At 45.0% G+C, this 16,927-nt stretch overlaps 1 protein-coding gene across 3 annotated transcripts in view; it reads left to right on the top strand.

The window, feature by feature from the left end:
• Positions 1 to 15,061, top strand: part of ppp6r2a (protein phosphatase 6, regulatory subunit 2a) — a 28,560-nt gene extending 13,499 nt beyond the window's left edge. Inside the window, exons 2-19 of one of the 3 annotated variants that reach the window (XM_032507990.1) lie at positions 765 to 934; positions 2,468 to 2,722; positions 4,036 to 4,222; positions 4,622 to 4,759; positions 5,803 to 5,868; positions 6,358 to 6,470; positions 7,005 to 7,118; positions 7,244 to 7,370; positions 7,595 to 7,747; positions 9,583 to 9,807; positions 9,938 to 10,002; positions 10,763 to 10,878; positions 10,967 to 11,052; positions 11,987 to 12,067; positions 12,672 to 12,771; positions 14,559 to 14,616; positions 14,773 to 14,900; positions 15,000 to 15,061. In XM_032507990.1, the coding sequence (XP_032363881.1) occupies positions 2,496 to 2,722; positions 4,036 to 4,222; positions 4,622 to 4,759; positions 5,803 to 5,868; positions 6,358 to 6,470; positions 7,005 to 7,118; positions 7,244 to 7,370; positions 7,595 to 7,747; positions 9,583 to 9,807; positions 9,938 to 10,002; positions 10,763 to 10,878; positions 10,967 to 11,052; positions 11,987 to 12,067; positions 12,672 to 12,771; positions 14,559 to 14,616; positions 14,773 to 14,869 (1,953 nt within the window). In that variant the 5' untranslated portion in view covers positions 765 to 934; positions 2,468 to 2,495 and the 3' untranslated portion in view covers positions 14,870 to 14,900; positions 15,000 to 15,061. Of the gene's footprint in view, positions 1 to 699; positions 935 to 2,467; positions 2,723 to 4,035; positions 4,223 to 4,621; positions 4,760 to 5,802; positions 5,869 to 6,357; positions 6,471 to 7,004; positions 7,119 to 7,243; positions 7,371 to 7,594; positions 7,748 to 9,582; positions 9,808 to 9,937; positions 10,003 to 10,762; positions 10,879 to 10,966; positions 11,053 to 11,986; positions 12,068 to 12,671; positions 12,772 to 14,558; positions 14,617 to 14,772; positions 14,901 to 14,999 lie in introns of those variants that run through there. The other 2 variants (XM_032507991.1, XM_032507989.1) reach the window with 2 other exon arrangements.
• Positions 15,062 to 16,927: the final 1,866 nt, after the last annotated feature.

Genomic DNA, 16,927 nt, shown 5'->3' with positions numbered 1-16,927 from the left:
AGTTTGGTCAGTTTGGTCATTGTATTGGTCAGTTTGGTCATTGTATTGGTCAGTTTGGTCATTGTATTGGTCAGTTTGGTCAGTTTGGTCATTGTATTGGTCAGTTTGGTCATTGTATTGGTCAGTTTGGTCAGTTTGGTGATTGTATTGGTCAGTTTGGTGATTGTATTGGTCAGTTTGGTCATTGTATTGGTCAGTTTGGTCATTGTATTGGTCAGTTTGGTCATTGTATTGGTCAGTTTGGTCATTGTATTGGTCAGTTTGGTCATTGTATTGGTCAGTTTGGTGATTGTATTGGTCAGTTTGTCCCATTTTGCATCAATAAAATTGAAGTGACATGAACAAAAAGAGAAAGGTATCAGTTTAGATTAAATAGATGTTACAAGTTTCTGTTGACAAAGTTTCCTTTCGGGGACGTCATTTGAAATTGGGAAAAATTAGAAGTCGGATAAAAGGGTAATAAATTGCAATATGTCGCAGAATATTGCATTAGGTTTAAAATTGCAATAATATTGTGTCATGACATTAGTGTTGTGGATGATATTGTATCGGGAGGGTGGTTCCCAGCCCTGGTTGACTTTATTCACCAACTTGCAAGATACATCACAGCTCTTCATGGGTACATTGACACACAGTGTTTGTGCAGATCTAAATGTCTGAATAGTATGTTAACCCTGTGTCGTTTCTTCTCAAATCTAGTTGGTTCCTAACGCCTGCTGCTGCTGCTGCTGCTGCTGCTGCTGCTGCTGTCGTGTGTCCTGCAGGTTATGGTGAGCCTCTCTGCGTCTCATCTCCTAAAGAGGCCTGCGTTTTGAGAGGAGACCCATGCTGATAAATGCCAGGCCTCGCCACGCTCTCTGTCGTCTGCACACACACAAATGCCTGCCTGCCCGTGGGGGAGGTCTGATTAAAGAAATCCACCTTTCATCCACTGGTACGTGTGCGAGCATTTCACTGTGTGGCTTTTTTTTGTGTAATTGTACAGTCTAGGACTACACTTACATGGACCACAATAATGCTACTGTTGTGTGTGTCATGTATTTTGATTAAACTGGGTACACGAGTTGCCAATTCCTAATTTACGTTTAAATTCTACAGAGCTCACAGCTTGACTAGTGACTGAAGATGTCGCCTACACGTTACGTCACAGCGTCATTACCCTCCACAGTCAATCTTTCTTTCATTTTGCGATTTTCCTACAAATTTAGCAAAACATGGGCTGCTCTTTTATGCCTTTTCAGGGTTTCCCTCTGGGCAATTTAGTCCTGATGGGCTTCTGGTCTCGTAATACTCTGGGGGGGAAACCCTGGCTTTTATTTGAAAGATCCACACACTAGAGCAGGGATACTCAACGAACTAAATAAAGGCAAATGTATCTGTCCATTTTCATTAAATAGTCTGACAAAAGCTAACAAGTTAGTGGTTACGGAGGTCTCTTCCGGGTCTCTCTAGCCTCTTCAGGTGGTTTTCTATCCAGCCTGGAACTTCCAGCCTTTTTCGGAGTCATTGAGCATTAAATCCAAACCATAACATCCAAGATTTATCCACTTTATGTCCACAATTCATCGCGTTTTTGCTTATTTTTTGCCGCTAGCTGCGTGGTCCATGTCTGCTCTCTGTTGTTTACGGAAGTAAAGCCAATAGTATGCCCATATATGGGAGACAGCGCCATCCAAAGAGTATGGAGGCTGGAAGAGGACAATACAGTTTATTTTCATTGTGAATTAGAAAACAGTGGGTGTTTGATTCTAATTAAAATGATCAGAAAAGGCTCTTTACAAGACAATTTCTCATTAAGTTAATAGGAGAATGTGAACATAATCTGTGATATAAAAGGATTTACTGCAAGTGATAGTGCTGTCTTGTCGGTTTAACCCTTTATTTTACGTCTTTTGATTACATCCATTTCTCTCCCCGGGTTCCTTCCCCCACCTACGACTCCTCTCCTTCCCTTTTCCTACCCCCACCTATGACTCCTCTCCTTCCTTTTTCCTACCCCCACCTACGACTCCTCTCCTTCCCTTTTCCTACCCCCACCTACAACTCCTCTCCTTCCCTTTTCCTACCCCCACCTACGACTCCTCTCCTTCCCTTTTCCTACCCCCACCTACGACTCCTCTCCTTCCCTTTTCCTACCCCCACCTATGACTCCTCTCCTTCCTTTTTCCTACCCCCACCTACGACTCCTCTCCTTCCCTTTTCCTACCCCCACCTACAACTCCTCTCCTTCCCTTTTCCTACCCCCACCTACGACTCCTCTCCTTCCCTTTTCCTACCCCCACCTACAACTCCTCTCCTTCCCTTTTCCTACCCCCACCTACGACTCCTCTCCTTCCCTTTTCCTACCCCCACCTATGACTCCTCTCCTTCCCTTTTCCTACCCTCTTTCTCCGTATTCCCTCCACCTTCTGTGTTTTTGTCCTCTCACCTTCCCTCCATCCTGACTCCGCCGTCCCCGCGGACCCAGGGCCGTGCCCCCCGTCCCGGCGGCCGCCATGTTCTGGAAGTTCGACCTGCACACCACGTCCCACATCGACCAGCTGCTGGACCGAGAGGACGTGACGCTGCGAGAGCTGATGGAGGAGGACGACGTCCTGCAGGAGTGCAAGGCCCAGAACCGCCGGCTGCTGCTCTTCCTCTCCCAGGAGCACTGCATGCAGGAGCTGGTCCGCCTCATCACCACGGAGCCGCCCGCCGACCTGGAGGAGAGGAGCCGCTTCAAGTGAGTTAGTCAGTGCAGCCATTATATACTGCTGTAAGGACAAGATAAGATAAGATGAGATGAGATGATGCTTTCTTCATCCCACAGCGGGGAAATTCCTTTGTTACAGCAGCATTCTCAACAATAAGAGCAAAAAACAAACAAACCAGTAAACACACAAGAGGAACAGGCAAACAGTAGACAATTAGTTGGTTTAATAGTTTATTTGAACATTAAAAAAACAAAAAAACATTAGATTATATACATGCATTCCTGCATACATCTATAATGAGAATGACAGATGAATAAGGTCATGTACTTCCTAGCACAGTCTTCCAAAATTAAAAGTCATTCAAACGTAACAAAATTTTTTTCCACGTTCAAAAGGAGTAGGAAGAAGTTGATAAACAACGCATCAGGTCCGACCCCCCCCCCCCCTTCTCTACTTTTATCCTTTAGCATATTTTATTCTTCGATTGAAGGTAGACTGAAGTAAAGTAAAGTGGCGTCAAATAAAGGTTTTGTAAAGGTAAAGTGCGGGTGCCATAGTACAAAAAAAACAACCAATATTGCGGTGTAAGTAAGTGACTTTAAAATTAAATTGAACATCACTTAAAGTTATAAAGCAAAAGTAGGTAACCATAATATAAGTTATGTTCACCTGTGACCATGAATAATATGGAAAAAGTCAGTACTTGTAATCAAAAATATAAATACAGATGAAGATATACAGAGAGTGTGTGGATTAAATGAAACACAGGAACAGAAACTACAACTTTATTAGGTAGTGCAGGTGTACAAGGTGCAATTTATGTATTATATTGTCTAATTTGATGTGATGAAATGCAAAAAGTGCACAAGATTCCCTAAAATGAAAAGCAGATGAAGCCAGACATCTCGACTAGATGTTGGAGCTCTTTGATACTCCGCCTCAGGGCAGGATTTGGTTAACCTAGTTCTTGTTTTTAGTTCCCGTTCAGTTGTTGGGACAGAACACCAAAAGAAATACTGCAGTTGTACCAATGTATTTAAAGTACTTTTTCTCATCTTGACAAAAGTATTCGTACCGAACGTCTCTGCAACACTGTCACACCTGGTATAATTCACATGTATTAACCTGCATTAACATCCTAAATTGTTTATATATTCTCTTAAAAAGAGAAAATACAAAATGTATTTGTTAGTGGTTGTGTTCAGTACTATTTTTCCACTCTGATTTCATTTATTTTACTTTGTTACATCCCATTTCTTACTGTTTCTTTTGTTGTTTTTTCAAAAAACCATAAGAAATTCCTTAAATGTCATTCTGTAATTCACTTATTGTTTCGGTTAAGGTTTCCCAACATTGCGTGTGAGCTCCTGACATCAGACGTGTCCATTATTAACGACAAGCTGGGCGCGGACGACTCTCTCCTCGAGGTGCTCTACCACTTCCTGGAGCAGGACCCCCCCCTCAACCCGCTACTGGCCAGCTTCTTCAGCAAAACCATCGGCAACCTCATCGCCAGGAAAACCGAACAGGTACTGACCAACGGTTTCTTGATTTAACCCCCTGAGACCGAGACACTCGCCCACCCGTAAAAAAAAAGCACCTCTGATTCGTAGTCCAATCATTGTTTAACCATAACAGCTAGCGACTCACCAAAAGTTGCGCCTAAAACCTGACGAGTTAGCGGGTACGGAGGTCTCTTCCGGGTCCTTCTAGCCTCTACAGGTGGTTTTCTATCCAGCCTGGAACTTCCAGCCTCTTTCGGGGTCGTTGGGCTTTAAATCCACACCGTTATATCCAAGATTGGTCCACTTTATGTCCATAATTCATCGCGATTTGGCTCATTTCTGCCGCTGGCTCGCGGCTCCGTCTCTCCTCTGTGTCTGTTTACAGGAACCGAAAAGTATTGAGCCCTTTGATTTGTTTTCCAGGTGATCACCTTTCTAAAGAAAAAGGAAGGCTTCATCGGCCTGGTGCTGAAACACATTGACGCTTCTGCCATGATGGACCTGCTGCTTCGCCTTATCAGTTGTGTAGAGCCTGCCCCCTTGAGGCAGGAGGTCCTCCATGTAAGCACCCTTAATGTCTTTGTGTACTTCCTGTAAGTGAGCACCAGCCTTTAAGCACCTTCAGAGTATCTTACACCAGCCTTTAAGCACCTTCAGAGTATCTTACACCAGCCTTTAAGCACCTTCAGCGTATCTTACACCACCTTCACAGTATCTTACACCAGCCTTTAAGCACCTTCAGAGTATCTTACACCAGCCTTTAAGCACCTTCAGAGTATCTTACACCAGCCTTTAAGCACCTTCAGAGTATCTTACACCACCTTCACAGTATCTTACACCAGCCTTCAAGCACCTTCAGAGTATCTTACACCACCTTCAGAGTATCTTACACCACCTTCAGAGTATCTTACGCCAGCCTTTAAGCACCTTCAGAGTATCTTACACCACCTTCAGAGTATCTTACACCACCTTCAGAGTATCTTACACCAGCCTTTAAACACCTTCAGAGTATCTTACGCCAGCCTTTAAGCACCTTCAGAGTATCTTACACCACCTTCAGAGTATCTTGCACCACCTTCAGAGTATCTTACACCAGCCTTTAAACACCTTCAGAGTATCTTACGCCAGCCTTTAAGCACCTTCAGAGTATCTTACACCACCTTCAGAGTATCTTACACCACCTTCAGAGTATCTTACGCCAGCCTTTAAGCACCTTCAGAGTATCTTACACCACCTTCAGAGTATCTTACACCACCTTCAGAGTATCTTACACCAGCCTTTAAACACCTTCAGAGTATCTTACACCACCTTCAGAGTATCTTACACCACCTTCAGAGTATCTTACGCCAGCCTTTAAGCACCTTCAGAGTATCTTACACCACCTTCAGAGTATCTTACACCACCTTCAGAGTATCTTACACCAGCCTTTAAGCACCTTCAGAGTATCTTACACCAGCCTTTAAGCACCTTCAGAGTATCTTACACCAGCCTTTAAACACCTTCAGAGTATCTTACACCAGCCTTTAAGCACCTTCAGCGTATCTTACACCAGCCTTTAAGCACCTTCAGAGTATCTTACGCCATGTTGATTTTTTTCTCCTTAGTGGCTGAATGAGGAGAAGTTGGTACAAAGACTCACAGAGCTCATCCATACTGGCAAAGATGAGGAGGTGAGTGTCTTAAAACGTCTAAAAACTTCAAATTTCAAAATCAAAATTTTAGGCCTTAAAAAGTTTTCTTTCGCTGGTCCAAATATAATTTGCTGCATCAAGATAAGAAGAGCCTTCAATGGTCCCACAGTGGGGAAATTGCGGTTACCACTACAAATGAGGCCAACATGCAACTTATATTACAGCCAATCAGCTTTCGTGTCATTGGCGCGAGTCTATGACTATGGGGAAGTGCAAGTTTAGCAATACATGGCTTGGAAAAAAAGGGACACAGCTTGATGTTGTGACATAGGTCTTTAAATTCATTCATAACGGTCTTAAAAAGATGTCAAAAATTGTGAAATTTGACTAGGTGAACCCCTGTCCGGGACCTGTCCCCATGTTGTCACGACGCTGTCTTTGTCAGATGTAGAAGCTACGGTTGCATAAACACATGGATTGCCATAATCTGTCAATTAGGATTTTCTAATTCAACGATTTACATTCCAGAGACAATCAAATGCATCCCAGACGCTCTGTGACATCATCCGCCTTAGTCGAGACCAGGCCAATCAGATGCAGGAGAACATGGAGGCCGACCCTCTATTGGCTGTACTGGAGTCGTAAGTGTGCAACGTGCAATGCCTTTTGATTAAAGTCCTAGGAGGGAAAGTGTAAAGCTGTTATTGAAAAACATGACATGTATCTGGCTGCAGTAGCTCACAATTACACACACAAAAATCTGCTTCTATGCTAACCTCCTGCTTCCCATCTGCTGTGGGTTAATGGTGCGACCTAATTGGTAGGCTCTTCTCACTTGTTTTTTTTTGTCTTCTTTTGAGCAGTTTGACTGTACACTTGGTAGGATGTGCGTTCTTACATGTCCACACAAGCCGGGATTGTAAACACACGGAAACAAATGTCCAAATCTGGATTTAAGAGCTCTTTTAAAAGGTTGTTGTGTGTGCAAGCATTTGCTGTCAGAGCCTGTTAGATAACAGTTTAGATTTGTTGACGTCTTTCATCTTTCATGACGCTTCCTCGGTGGACAACATCTCACCCGTGACACTGGACAACTGGTTTGCTGGCTTTAAGAGGCAGACAATGCTCTAGCGTGTCGTCCTGGTTTAGTAGTTTGTTTGTCTTGTGTCTCCCAGGCAGGAGAGTGTAGCGGGGCTCCTGAAGAACATGTTTGACGGGGAGAGGAGTGAGGCCTCCATTGTTAATGGAACTCAAGTGCTACTTACCTTACTGGAGACCAGGAGGTCTGGGTAAGTGTTATGTTTAAATGTATGTGTGTGTGTGCGTCCTGGTCCTCCAGGGTAGTTTGAGCAATAAACCCCCACATGATTAATTTGAATTGCGCCTAATGTTTCCGTCTGCTTGTGTCCCCCAGGTTGGAAGGGCTGATGGATCTGTATTCTCAGGGTTATGAAAGGTCTTACACTGTAAGCAGCAGTATTTTAAATGCCATTGAGCCCCACATAAAGGACTTCCAGCAGCTTCTTCTGGATCCCCCCAAGGTAAAGCTACGGAGCAGTGCCACGTCATGAAGCACAATACACTCGAAACATAAGCAGGTAGCGCCTTTAGCTAGCATGTTTTAGCCTTCTATTTAAATATAACGTAGCGTAGCTGATGGTGTGGACAGTACACATTGTTCTCCTCTGTAGTTACAGCATTGAATCTCTGGGTTCTTGTGTGTTGGCATCCAAACAACATTGGGCTTTTCTTATTCCCCCTACAGAAAAGTGCAATATTGACGACCGTTGGCGTCCTGGAGCAGCCACTGGGGAACGCCCGCCTTCACGTGGCCCGCCTGGTGGCCGCCCTGCTGCAAACCAGTGCCCTCAGCATCTGCCAGGAGCTCTGCAGTCTCTCCACCATGGACCTACTACTGGTAGGCTGAGTCTCAATCCCATCTCTCCATCTTGCCCCTAGCCCTTGAAACCAAGGGGTAAGGTCTAGGGGTGAAAACACCCCCCCCCCCATGAAATGGGACACCACTTGATTACATCACCATACGGTATTGATCACAAACTTCCAAGATGGTGTCTGATGATGTGTCTATGTCACTTGAGTGGGTTTTGACAACAATTTCATATGCATTTATGTATATTTTAGAGTTATTTTATGTTCACTTTGGTGGTGCAGAGGCAGGTTATCTGTATAGCACTTAGGTCTGTTTGAAATACGTATGTGTACACACACACACACACCACACACACACACCACACACACACACACACACACACACACACACACAACACACACACACACACGGTGTGTTGTATATCTGTTTCAGTTATCACCGTTTCAATGTCATTGATGTTCAGAAAAACATTTTGTTGACAAAAATCTGTCTTCATTGGCCAATAAATCAAACATAACAGGCAAAAACATTACATAAAACATACGATATTACAGAACCATTATCAACTGTTAGGACCATAACTTACATTTCACACACACAAAAAGGCACTCAAATGTGTAAAACTAAAAAAAAAAGACACACAAATAAACAAACTACAGCTGTTCTGATATTCCAGACCAGTCGGATGCTTGTTGGCCGGTAACCCTTCATTCCTTTTCATTGTTAATATGTATATTTGTACTTAAAAACAGATTGTTATTAATAGAAATTCAGCAATTAAAAGGATTAAATCGTTCTGACGGTGTGTGTGTTGACTGTTTGGCGAAGGCATACAACTGCAAGGCGATGTGAGGAGGTGTCGTAGAGCGATGCTTTTGCCTGATTCTGTTTGCCTGCTACGTCTGAAAAGGTTGCACCAGATTCGCGTAAGGTTGGTCATGAGGCACGGGGGCCACCGATAACCGTATCACACCACCTGACCAAAGGGCAGCGGGTGGGGCTCATTTCATATAAAACCATGGCGCTTTGAATGCAGCGCGGCAGACTGTTGACCTGGTTAAACTGCATGGGGGGACTGGAGAAGTTCTTCAGGTCCAAATATAACCACGACTCTTTCAAATAGCCATGTCAGAAGGGCACAGAGCCATGTGGGCTTGCAGTAATTGGCTAAATTTCCTAAAAACTGCTAGCGCTATCATGTGTCTTTTCCACCAAGGCGGTTCTGGTGCTGGTTCGGAGTCAGGGCCAGATATTGAACCGGTTCTTTGCTTTTCCACACAAATAAACCTGGTTCCGGGCCAAGAAGACGGGTTCCAACTCAGCACCAACGTAGCGCTGGTCTAGAGATAAGAACCGGTTACGTCAGGTGCTGGGAGCGGGTCCCGATAGGCTTTTTGTCGGGAAAATTGGGACCGCCTGGTCAAACCGGGACGTCTGTTCACCCTAACGGTGTTTTGCTTTTGCGAGATTATCACCTTTCTTCTTGAACGTGTCCTCTGTCCGTAGCGGTCACGAATAGCTGTCAAGGCCCGTCTTTGAATGCAGTGGGAATTTGTAAAGCCAGGAGCAGAAGTATCGGCATGTAGTCCTCCATTAGTGTGGATTGTACTTGCAGTCACGTTGTGATGGAGCCCTGCTCTGGTTCTCAGGCTGGGGAAAATCGAGCCGGTTCTTAGAGAACTGGCGAGTAGAACCAGCACCGAACTGGCACTAGCACCAGCCCAGAACCAGGACCTGGTTAGCCTTGGTGGAAAAGACATATTGGTCATGTTGACAACTGTAGGCTGTTAACGGAGGTGTCTAGTCTTTTAGCAATCTCTAATGCCACTGACTTTGCTTCACGTCTTTCTCTCTCTGCACAGGATCTGTTCTTCAAATACTCCTGGAATAACTTTTTGCACTTCCAAGTGGAGCTGTGTGTGGCGGCTATCCTGAACCATCCTTCGGAGGAGCGGCCCAACCCGGGCCTCCAGAACCACGATGGGAATCCCGCGGCGTCGGACCCCGAGCCGCAGGGGGAGGAGGCGGCGGAGACGGGCGGGACCAGCGACCCACAGACCTCCGTCCACAATGCCCTAGTAGCGCATGTAGGTGGCTTAAGCGGCTTGCTGTACTACGCCCAAAACCTTCTCTGCTGCTGTTTGGTTATTGAAACAATTGAGGAAGGAAGAGCACCAGAACCTCACCTTTGTTCTGTGTTTTCTGTCGAACCCCCAGCTTTTCCAGAAGTGTCAACTGGTCCAGAGGATCCTCGACGCCTGGGAGGAGAATGATAAAATACAGTAAGGATCTCTCGCATCAAAACCGAAGGTTTTCCACCACCACATCACACCTCTGCAGCTACGCAATCCCGCTAAATATATACTTTATTGTAGTAGTGGAAAACTAAGTCTGTGGTTAAAGTAAAGAGTAAAGATCCGAATCTTATTTCTCGGCTTTGTGATCGCTGCCTGGACCTCAGCAAACATCATTTGTGTGTCAGAGATTAGTTTTGACAGTTGTGGTGTTGCAGTGAAGTTACTTTACGCCAGTTGAAGGGATCGTTAAGCCCAGTTCAGACCAAAGATCTGCAAAGCGAAGAGTTGAAATTTACAAGTTCTAATAACCTGCCAGTTCGCACCAACGGGCCGAGACTAGACCCTGTATCATCTCTATAGCAATAACTCTTTGTACTTCCATTATAACTTCTGACTTTCAGGCTTTTTGTAGCTAAATGTATCATTTGTTGCGCCCTCTCTACAATCACTTTCTAGCTCGCTTCACGCACGTTGAGCCTTTAACAGTGTAACAGAAATACAATGGTGTATAGATCATTTTATTGTAAGATGACTTTGCTACTGGCTGTTGAAACAGGTGACGTCCCTTAGGTTCTAAAACCAGCCCCTGGAGACTAGACCAGCTGAGTCTCAGCAACGCCGTCTGAGCTGGTTTAAGTCGAGCTGAGACGGGCCGGTTCAGCCGAAACCTCCCTCTGAAGTTCTTAAATGGTTTTGCCCAATCTTTGGTCTGAGCCGGTGCTTAAGTGTAATTTGTGAATCTCAGGGGTGAGGGCGGAACCAGGAGAGGCAACATGGGTCATCTGACCAGGATCGCCAACATGGTGGTCCAGAACCTGGAGAAAGGACCGGTACAGTCCCAGATCACTGACCTCATCAAAGGTACCTCATATGTTGCAGTAGGCCTGATGGCCAAATGAGTTAGCGTTTTAAGTGAGGTCGGTTGAAACGAGTGCGCCTGTTGTTGCAGAGCTGCCAGAAGACTGCAGAGGCCGCTGGGAGAGCTTCGTGGACGAGACCCTGCGAGAGACCAACCGGAGGAACACGGTGGAGCTGGTGAGACTGGACCCGCCCGGTGTCAGAGCAGCTGCTACGGGCTTCAACTTTGGGATTTAATAAATCTTCAGAATATAAGCCCTGAAGTCAGACGCGCTGGTTTAATTGATTTACAGCAATAGTGGCCCTAGACTCAAAGCATGGCGGCGGTGAGGCGCCAGGCAACACTGGGATCTACTGATAGCTTTTCAGGAACCTGAACTAGACATGTATACAAAGTGCAGAGGGGCATTGGCATTGTAAGAAAATACATTCGCTGCATTGAAATTGGTATGGTATTCAAAAAGACTGTAGGTCTGAATGCTTGGGTTGGGCCATTGCTGATGTATTCCCGTAGCTTCAGCTGAGAGGTGTGTTCGTGCTGCGAGTTCGCTATGTTCCACAAGCTCTCTCGAAGTCTTATAAACAAAATCCTAGTCCACACAGCATTCTGGGATATGGCCTCCTCCCATAAATCAATATGGAAAGGACTCTAAATGCGCCCCCGACGTCATTCTTTGTCCAATCACAACGGGTTATCCTGCTGCAGACGGGGGAAAAAAAAGCTCTGTCTGGAGGAGTGTCATCTCAGATAAGCCATTAAAGAAAATCCCCAGAGTGGCAAAATGATGACCGGGCAGTGAATGCACCGAACCGTGGCAGACACTTAATTTAATGTTAGCCAATAGTGGCGGCGCCACGCCAGAAACAGAACCTGTATCTCAGTGTCAGTCCAAATTACACACAATAAGCAGTTTAAGCTCCCAGATGTAATGCCATGTACTTTCTAAGTGTCAGTGGGCTCAGTGGAACGGAAGAGAAGAAAGGTTGAGCAACTAGCAAATAGACTAGTCACAAGGTAAAATAGTTCAAATGTGTCTAGTGAGGCCACTGGGCGACTAATGTCCGCAGGACTCTGTAACAAGTTCCCCAAACCTTGTGCTGTGTCCCGCAGGTCAGCACCCACAACATGCACTCGTCCAGTGAAGACGACGACATGGAGAGCCCGTTCCCCAACGACCTGTCTCTCCAGCAGGTAGGACACACACACACACACACACACACACACACACACAGCAGCCTGGAAACACCTGGCCATGACCCTCACACCACTGTGACCACACACAGGTCCACCCCCGGGGACCTCTTCCGGTAGAAAAAGAGAGCACTTTACACCAATGTTGGCTTCTCTCCATTGGCTCCTGGTAAACTTCAGAATAGATTTTGAGGATGTAACTGAAAACGTTTAAGGCCTGCTCCGGATTTGCCCCCACATTTAAATCCGATCTTCTGTTACCACCTGAGGAACTTCAGCCAAGGCTCTGCTAGCTGTTCTGAGGACCAAGGGGGACCTTTAAGGTCCTGGAACGCTCTTCCTGAGACTAGATCACACAAGCTCCTTATCCTCTTTTAAATCCCTTTAAATCCCAAGAAATGGCATTGTCTAAAGCTATGATTGAAACAGTGAATATAACGTTCCATTATACCTATTCTCCTGTGTGTGAACTTTCAGAATTAGTTTTAAATTGGTGGTCGGCCATGGTATTGTCTTGCCAAGCATTCGGTAACTTTGTGCTAAAGAAATAGTTCTCATTCTATTCATAACGACGTTGCCTTAAAAAGCGCTTTGACCTTCCCAGGCCTTCTCTGACTATCAGATCCAACAGATGACGGCCAACTTCGTGGATCAGTTTGGCTTCAACGACGAGGAGGAGTTCAGCGAGCACGATGAAAATATAAGTGAGTAGTGAAGTCTTACACATTTGCCTCTCTGCGTCCCGACCTGGTCGGTCAACAGTCCAGCCCCCCCCCCCCCGAGGGTTTTTTACTGTATACTGAATAAAAAAAAATAAATAACAATTATGGTATGGGACATTTAGGGAACGTTAGTAGCTGGGACATGTCGACACTACAGTAGTTCTTCAGCACCACTGGCCTCAGACCAGTACACAGTTAAATGAGAATATATAAATAAGTGTGTATATATACATATTTTATGTAGGGCTATTTGCACTCAACCAGATTTTATAGTAATTTGATCTTTGATAGGGAAAAAAGTGTGACTAAAACAAAAGTTTTTAAAAAGAAGAATTTCAGACCACTTCTCAAGTCAGAGTCGGAGTTTAGTGAGCTTCAACATATGCTACTGAAACGTAAAAAAGGAAATGAGAGATGGAGAGATGAAGAGATAAAGAGCGTGGACAGAGAGAGATGGAGAGATAAAGATATGGAGAGATAAGATATGGAGAGATGGGGAGATGAACAGATAAACAGATGGGGAGATGAACAGATGAAGAGATAAAGATATGGAGAGATGGAGAGATGTAAAGATGAAGAGATGGGGAGATGGAAAGATGGAAAGATGGACAGATGGAGAGATGGACAGATGGAGAGATGGAAAGATGAAGAGATAAAGATATGGAGAGGTGGGGAGATGGACAGATGGAGAGATGTACAGATGAAGAGATGGAAAGATGGAAAGATGGAGAGATGGACAGATGTACAGATGGAGAGATGGAAAGATGGAAAGATAGGGAGATGGACAGATGAAGAGAGGGAGAGATGGAAAGATAGGGAGATGGACAGATGTACAGATGAAGAGATGGAGAGATGGACAGATGGAGAGATGGACAGATGAAGAGATAAAGATATGGAGAGATGTACAGATGGAGAGATGGAGAGATGGACAGATGAAGAGATAAAGATATGGAGAGATGGACAGATGGAGAGATGGACAGATGAAGAGATAAAGATATGGAGAGATGTACAGATGGAGAGATGGAGAGATGGACAGATGAAGAGATAAAGATATGGAGAGATGGAGAGATGGACAGATGGAGAGATGGACAGATGAAGAGATAAAGATATGGAGAGATGTACAGATGGAGAGATGTACAGATGGAGAGATGTACAGATGGAGAGATGTACAGATGGAGAGATGTACAGATGGAGAGATGGACAGATGGAGAGATGGACAGTGAAGAGATAAAGATATGGAGAGATGGAGAGATGGAGAAATGTACAGATGAAGAGATGGAGAGATGGAAAGATGGAGAGATGGACAGATGAAGAGATGGAAAGATGGGGAGATGGAGAGATGGAAAGATGGGGAGATGGAGAGATGGAAAGATAGGGAGATGGAGAGATGGACAGATGGAGAGATGAAGAGATAAAGATATGGAGAGATGGGGAGATAAACAGATGGGAGATGAAGAGATGAACAGATGGGGAGATGAAGATATGGGGAGATGAAGATATGGACAGATGGAGAGATGGAAAGATGGAGAGATGGAGAGAAAATGAAACAAACGTAGTTATCTTACAGGAAATGACCTGAACTTAGAGGGTGTTAACTAATAGGGGTTCATGATTTCAGAAAGTGTCTCGATTCTGTATCAATCCACTCTATTCAAAACAATTCGCGTTATGTACATGTGGTCAAATATCGATTTTTGGAATCCCATGAATGCGAATAATCGATTGTTTTTTTCAATGAACTAATATATGTTCTTGTTCTCTTTCCTCAGTGCCACGTTTGACCGAATTGCCGAAATCAACTTCAATCTCGACGCGGATGATAATAGTGTGAGTGTTCTTCCTACTCAGATCATTAAAAACAACTTTCAAAGTGAATCTGCTTTTTTTTTTTACTGTCAGTAATAGTTCAGTTGGTCAACACTTAAACAACAAAGTCTATCAGGCAACTGGCTGACGGTGTCCCCCCCCCCGTGTTTATTACAGGCCAATGCGGCTGCGTTTGAAGCCTGCTGTAAAGAGAGGATACGCCAGTTTGATGATGCTGAAGAAGAAGAGGACATCTGGGAGGAGAAGGAGATGAACTATGCAACACAAGCTAAATCCAGAACAAGGTAAACCAGACTACGTCTTCCAGTCTTTGGTTCCCTTACTGCAGTGTTTGGTCCTCTCCTCAACCTGCATCCGTGTGCCCCCCCCCCCCCCCCCACCAGGTTCGGGTCTCCCAAACCTCCGAGAACAGCTCCAGGAGCAGCATGGAGAACGGGGGCAGGGAGCGGGACCACGGCTCTGGATCTGACGAGGACGAGGACTCGGAGCAGAACGCGTCTGAGCAGAATACGTCAGAAACGGGTAGATGAGAGACAGCGGCGACCCCAGACCACATGTCACGTAACAGGGTTTCTTCGGGGTCTTAACAGCTCATCAGGGCTACCGTTAGCTAGTAGCGGGGTTACACCCAATGGCCTGCGTTAAGCTGTGTGAAGTCAATGTCAATTATTATTTCCATAGCACATTTAAAAACAACAACAGTTGACCAAAGTGCTGAACGGGGTTGATGTCAAATACGTAAATAACAAGTGTAAAAATCACTCCGACCAAAACACATTACGTTTGTAAGGTCTGTGCACTTCAATATGGGGTGACAAGACGTCCCCGGTTGCTGGGGACAGTCCCCGGTTTTGGTGACCTGGACCTGTCCCCCCCCCCGGCTGGACCTGTCCCCGGTTTTCAGAGATGTTTTTAGAAACCCGTGTTTTACGATGCTAAAATCCCTGATTGTTTGCATGGAGTCTGGTGGGTTTAGCCAACGCAATTCTGCGGACTTTTATGTTTTTTAAAAAAAAAGGATCTTATCTTTAACAGAAAGGTCGACCTCCTTAGAAATCCTTCCCATGATGTGGTCCGTTGGGGGGAAACAGGTCTAGGTCCAGTGTCCCCGTTTTAAGTTTTAAAAAAAATAAAAATAAAAAAAAAATGACGTGTTTTGGAGGTAAATCCGCTTCTGAGTTGAAAATGTCCCCGGATTTTGTCTGAGAAATCTGGTCACCTTACTTTAATACGCATGGGGGGTTGGGGGGGCTCTATCGCCCTTAGTGGGACTGGATCTCCCTGTAGAGGTCTCCCAAACCTGGACCTTCGAACAAGCTGAAAATGTCAACATTAGAAATGTCCAACTACTTTGGGAAAAAAACGTCGAACAAGTGACGGAAAATGTCAGAAAATGCGATAACTTTGAGGTTTTGGGCTCCTTTCTTCCTCCTCTTTGCCTCGTTTGAAAGTCTCTTCTGGTCCTGTTTCCAGATCCAGCTGGACGGCAAACTTCAGGGAGTCGGAGAGACCGCAGCGTCCCAAACCCCGGCCAGTGGACAGCTCGTCCAGGAGGGGACGCAGACGCAGGGAGGTGGCTGGGCCACCTTCACCGAGTTCCAGCCCTGCTCCGGGTGAGAGGAAAACCCCCTTTGACCAAAACTCAGCAGGTCTGGTATGAAACCGGTTTAACTGATGCAACAGGCGTCACCACTGGTGGGGTCTCCACTACAGGCTTTTACCAGGGGACCGAGACGGTTCTGAGGAACCCCCTAAATAAACCTGCGTTTCAACAGAGGAAACTGGGGGACTCAGATTTTTCTGTACGATTACAATGGTCCGGGGGTTAGGGGTGGGGGGGGGTGCTGCTTGGGTTCCGCTTCATTCACAAACCAGGACGTTTAGATTAGCATCGAGGGTCTGACGAGGGGGGGTGAAGTTGGTCTTTGACTTGTCCTTAACCTCGTGTTGTCTTTCCGTCAAAATTTGAAATCCAACAATTTGTTGACTCTTTTTATCAATGCTTTTTAAAATCTTTTTCTTACATTTTGTGTCCCTTTTCAACACTTTGACGTGTTTGTCTTTTTTTTTGACGTTTTCAACACTACGTAACACCAACGTATTAGTTGGTGTTATCATTAACTTTTAGTTTTCCAGGTGTTTTGGAATTTATGGTCAATGAACTCATTTTTTTTTTAAATTATACCTTAAGTTGATGGATAATCACAGACTGGAATATGTCAACTTTTACTCAAACCTATTTCAAAACCACTTCAATTTTTTAAATGCTGTAAAATTGAATAAGACGCTTCAAAATTACCCCAAGTAAACC

Source organism: Etheostoma spectabile, unplaced genomic scaffold (genome assembly GCF_008692095.1).
Source record: "Etheostoma spectabile isolate EspeVRDwgs_2016 unplaced genomic scaffold, UIUC_Espe_1.0 scaffold00005448, whole genome shotgun sequence".
In the NCBI taxonomy this organism is placed as follows: domain Eukaryota; kingdom Metazoa; phylum Chordata; class Actinopteri; order Perciformes; family Percidae; genus Etheostoma; species Etheostoma spectabile.
Note: the sequence above shows the minus strand (reverse complement) of the source record. Positions and strands in the feature narration are given on the sequence as shown.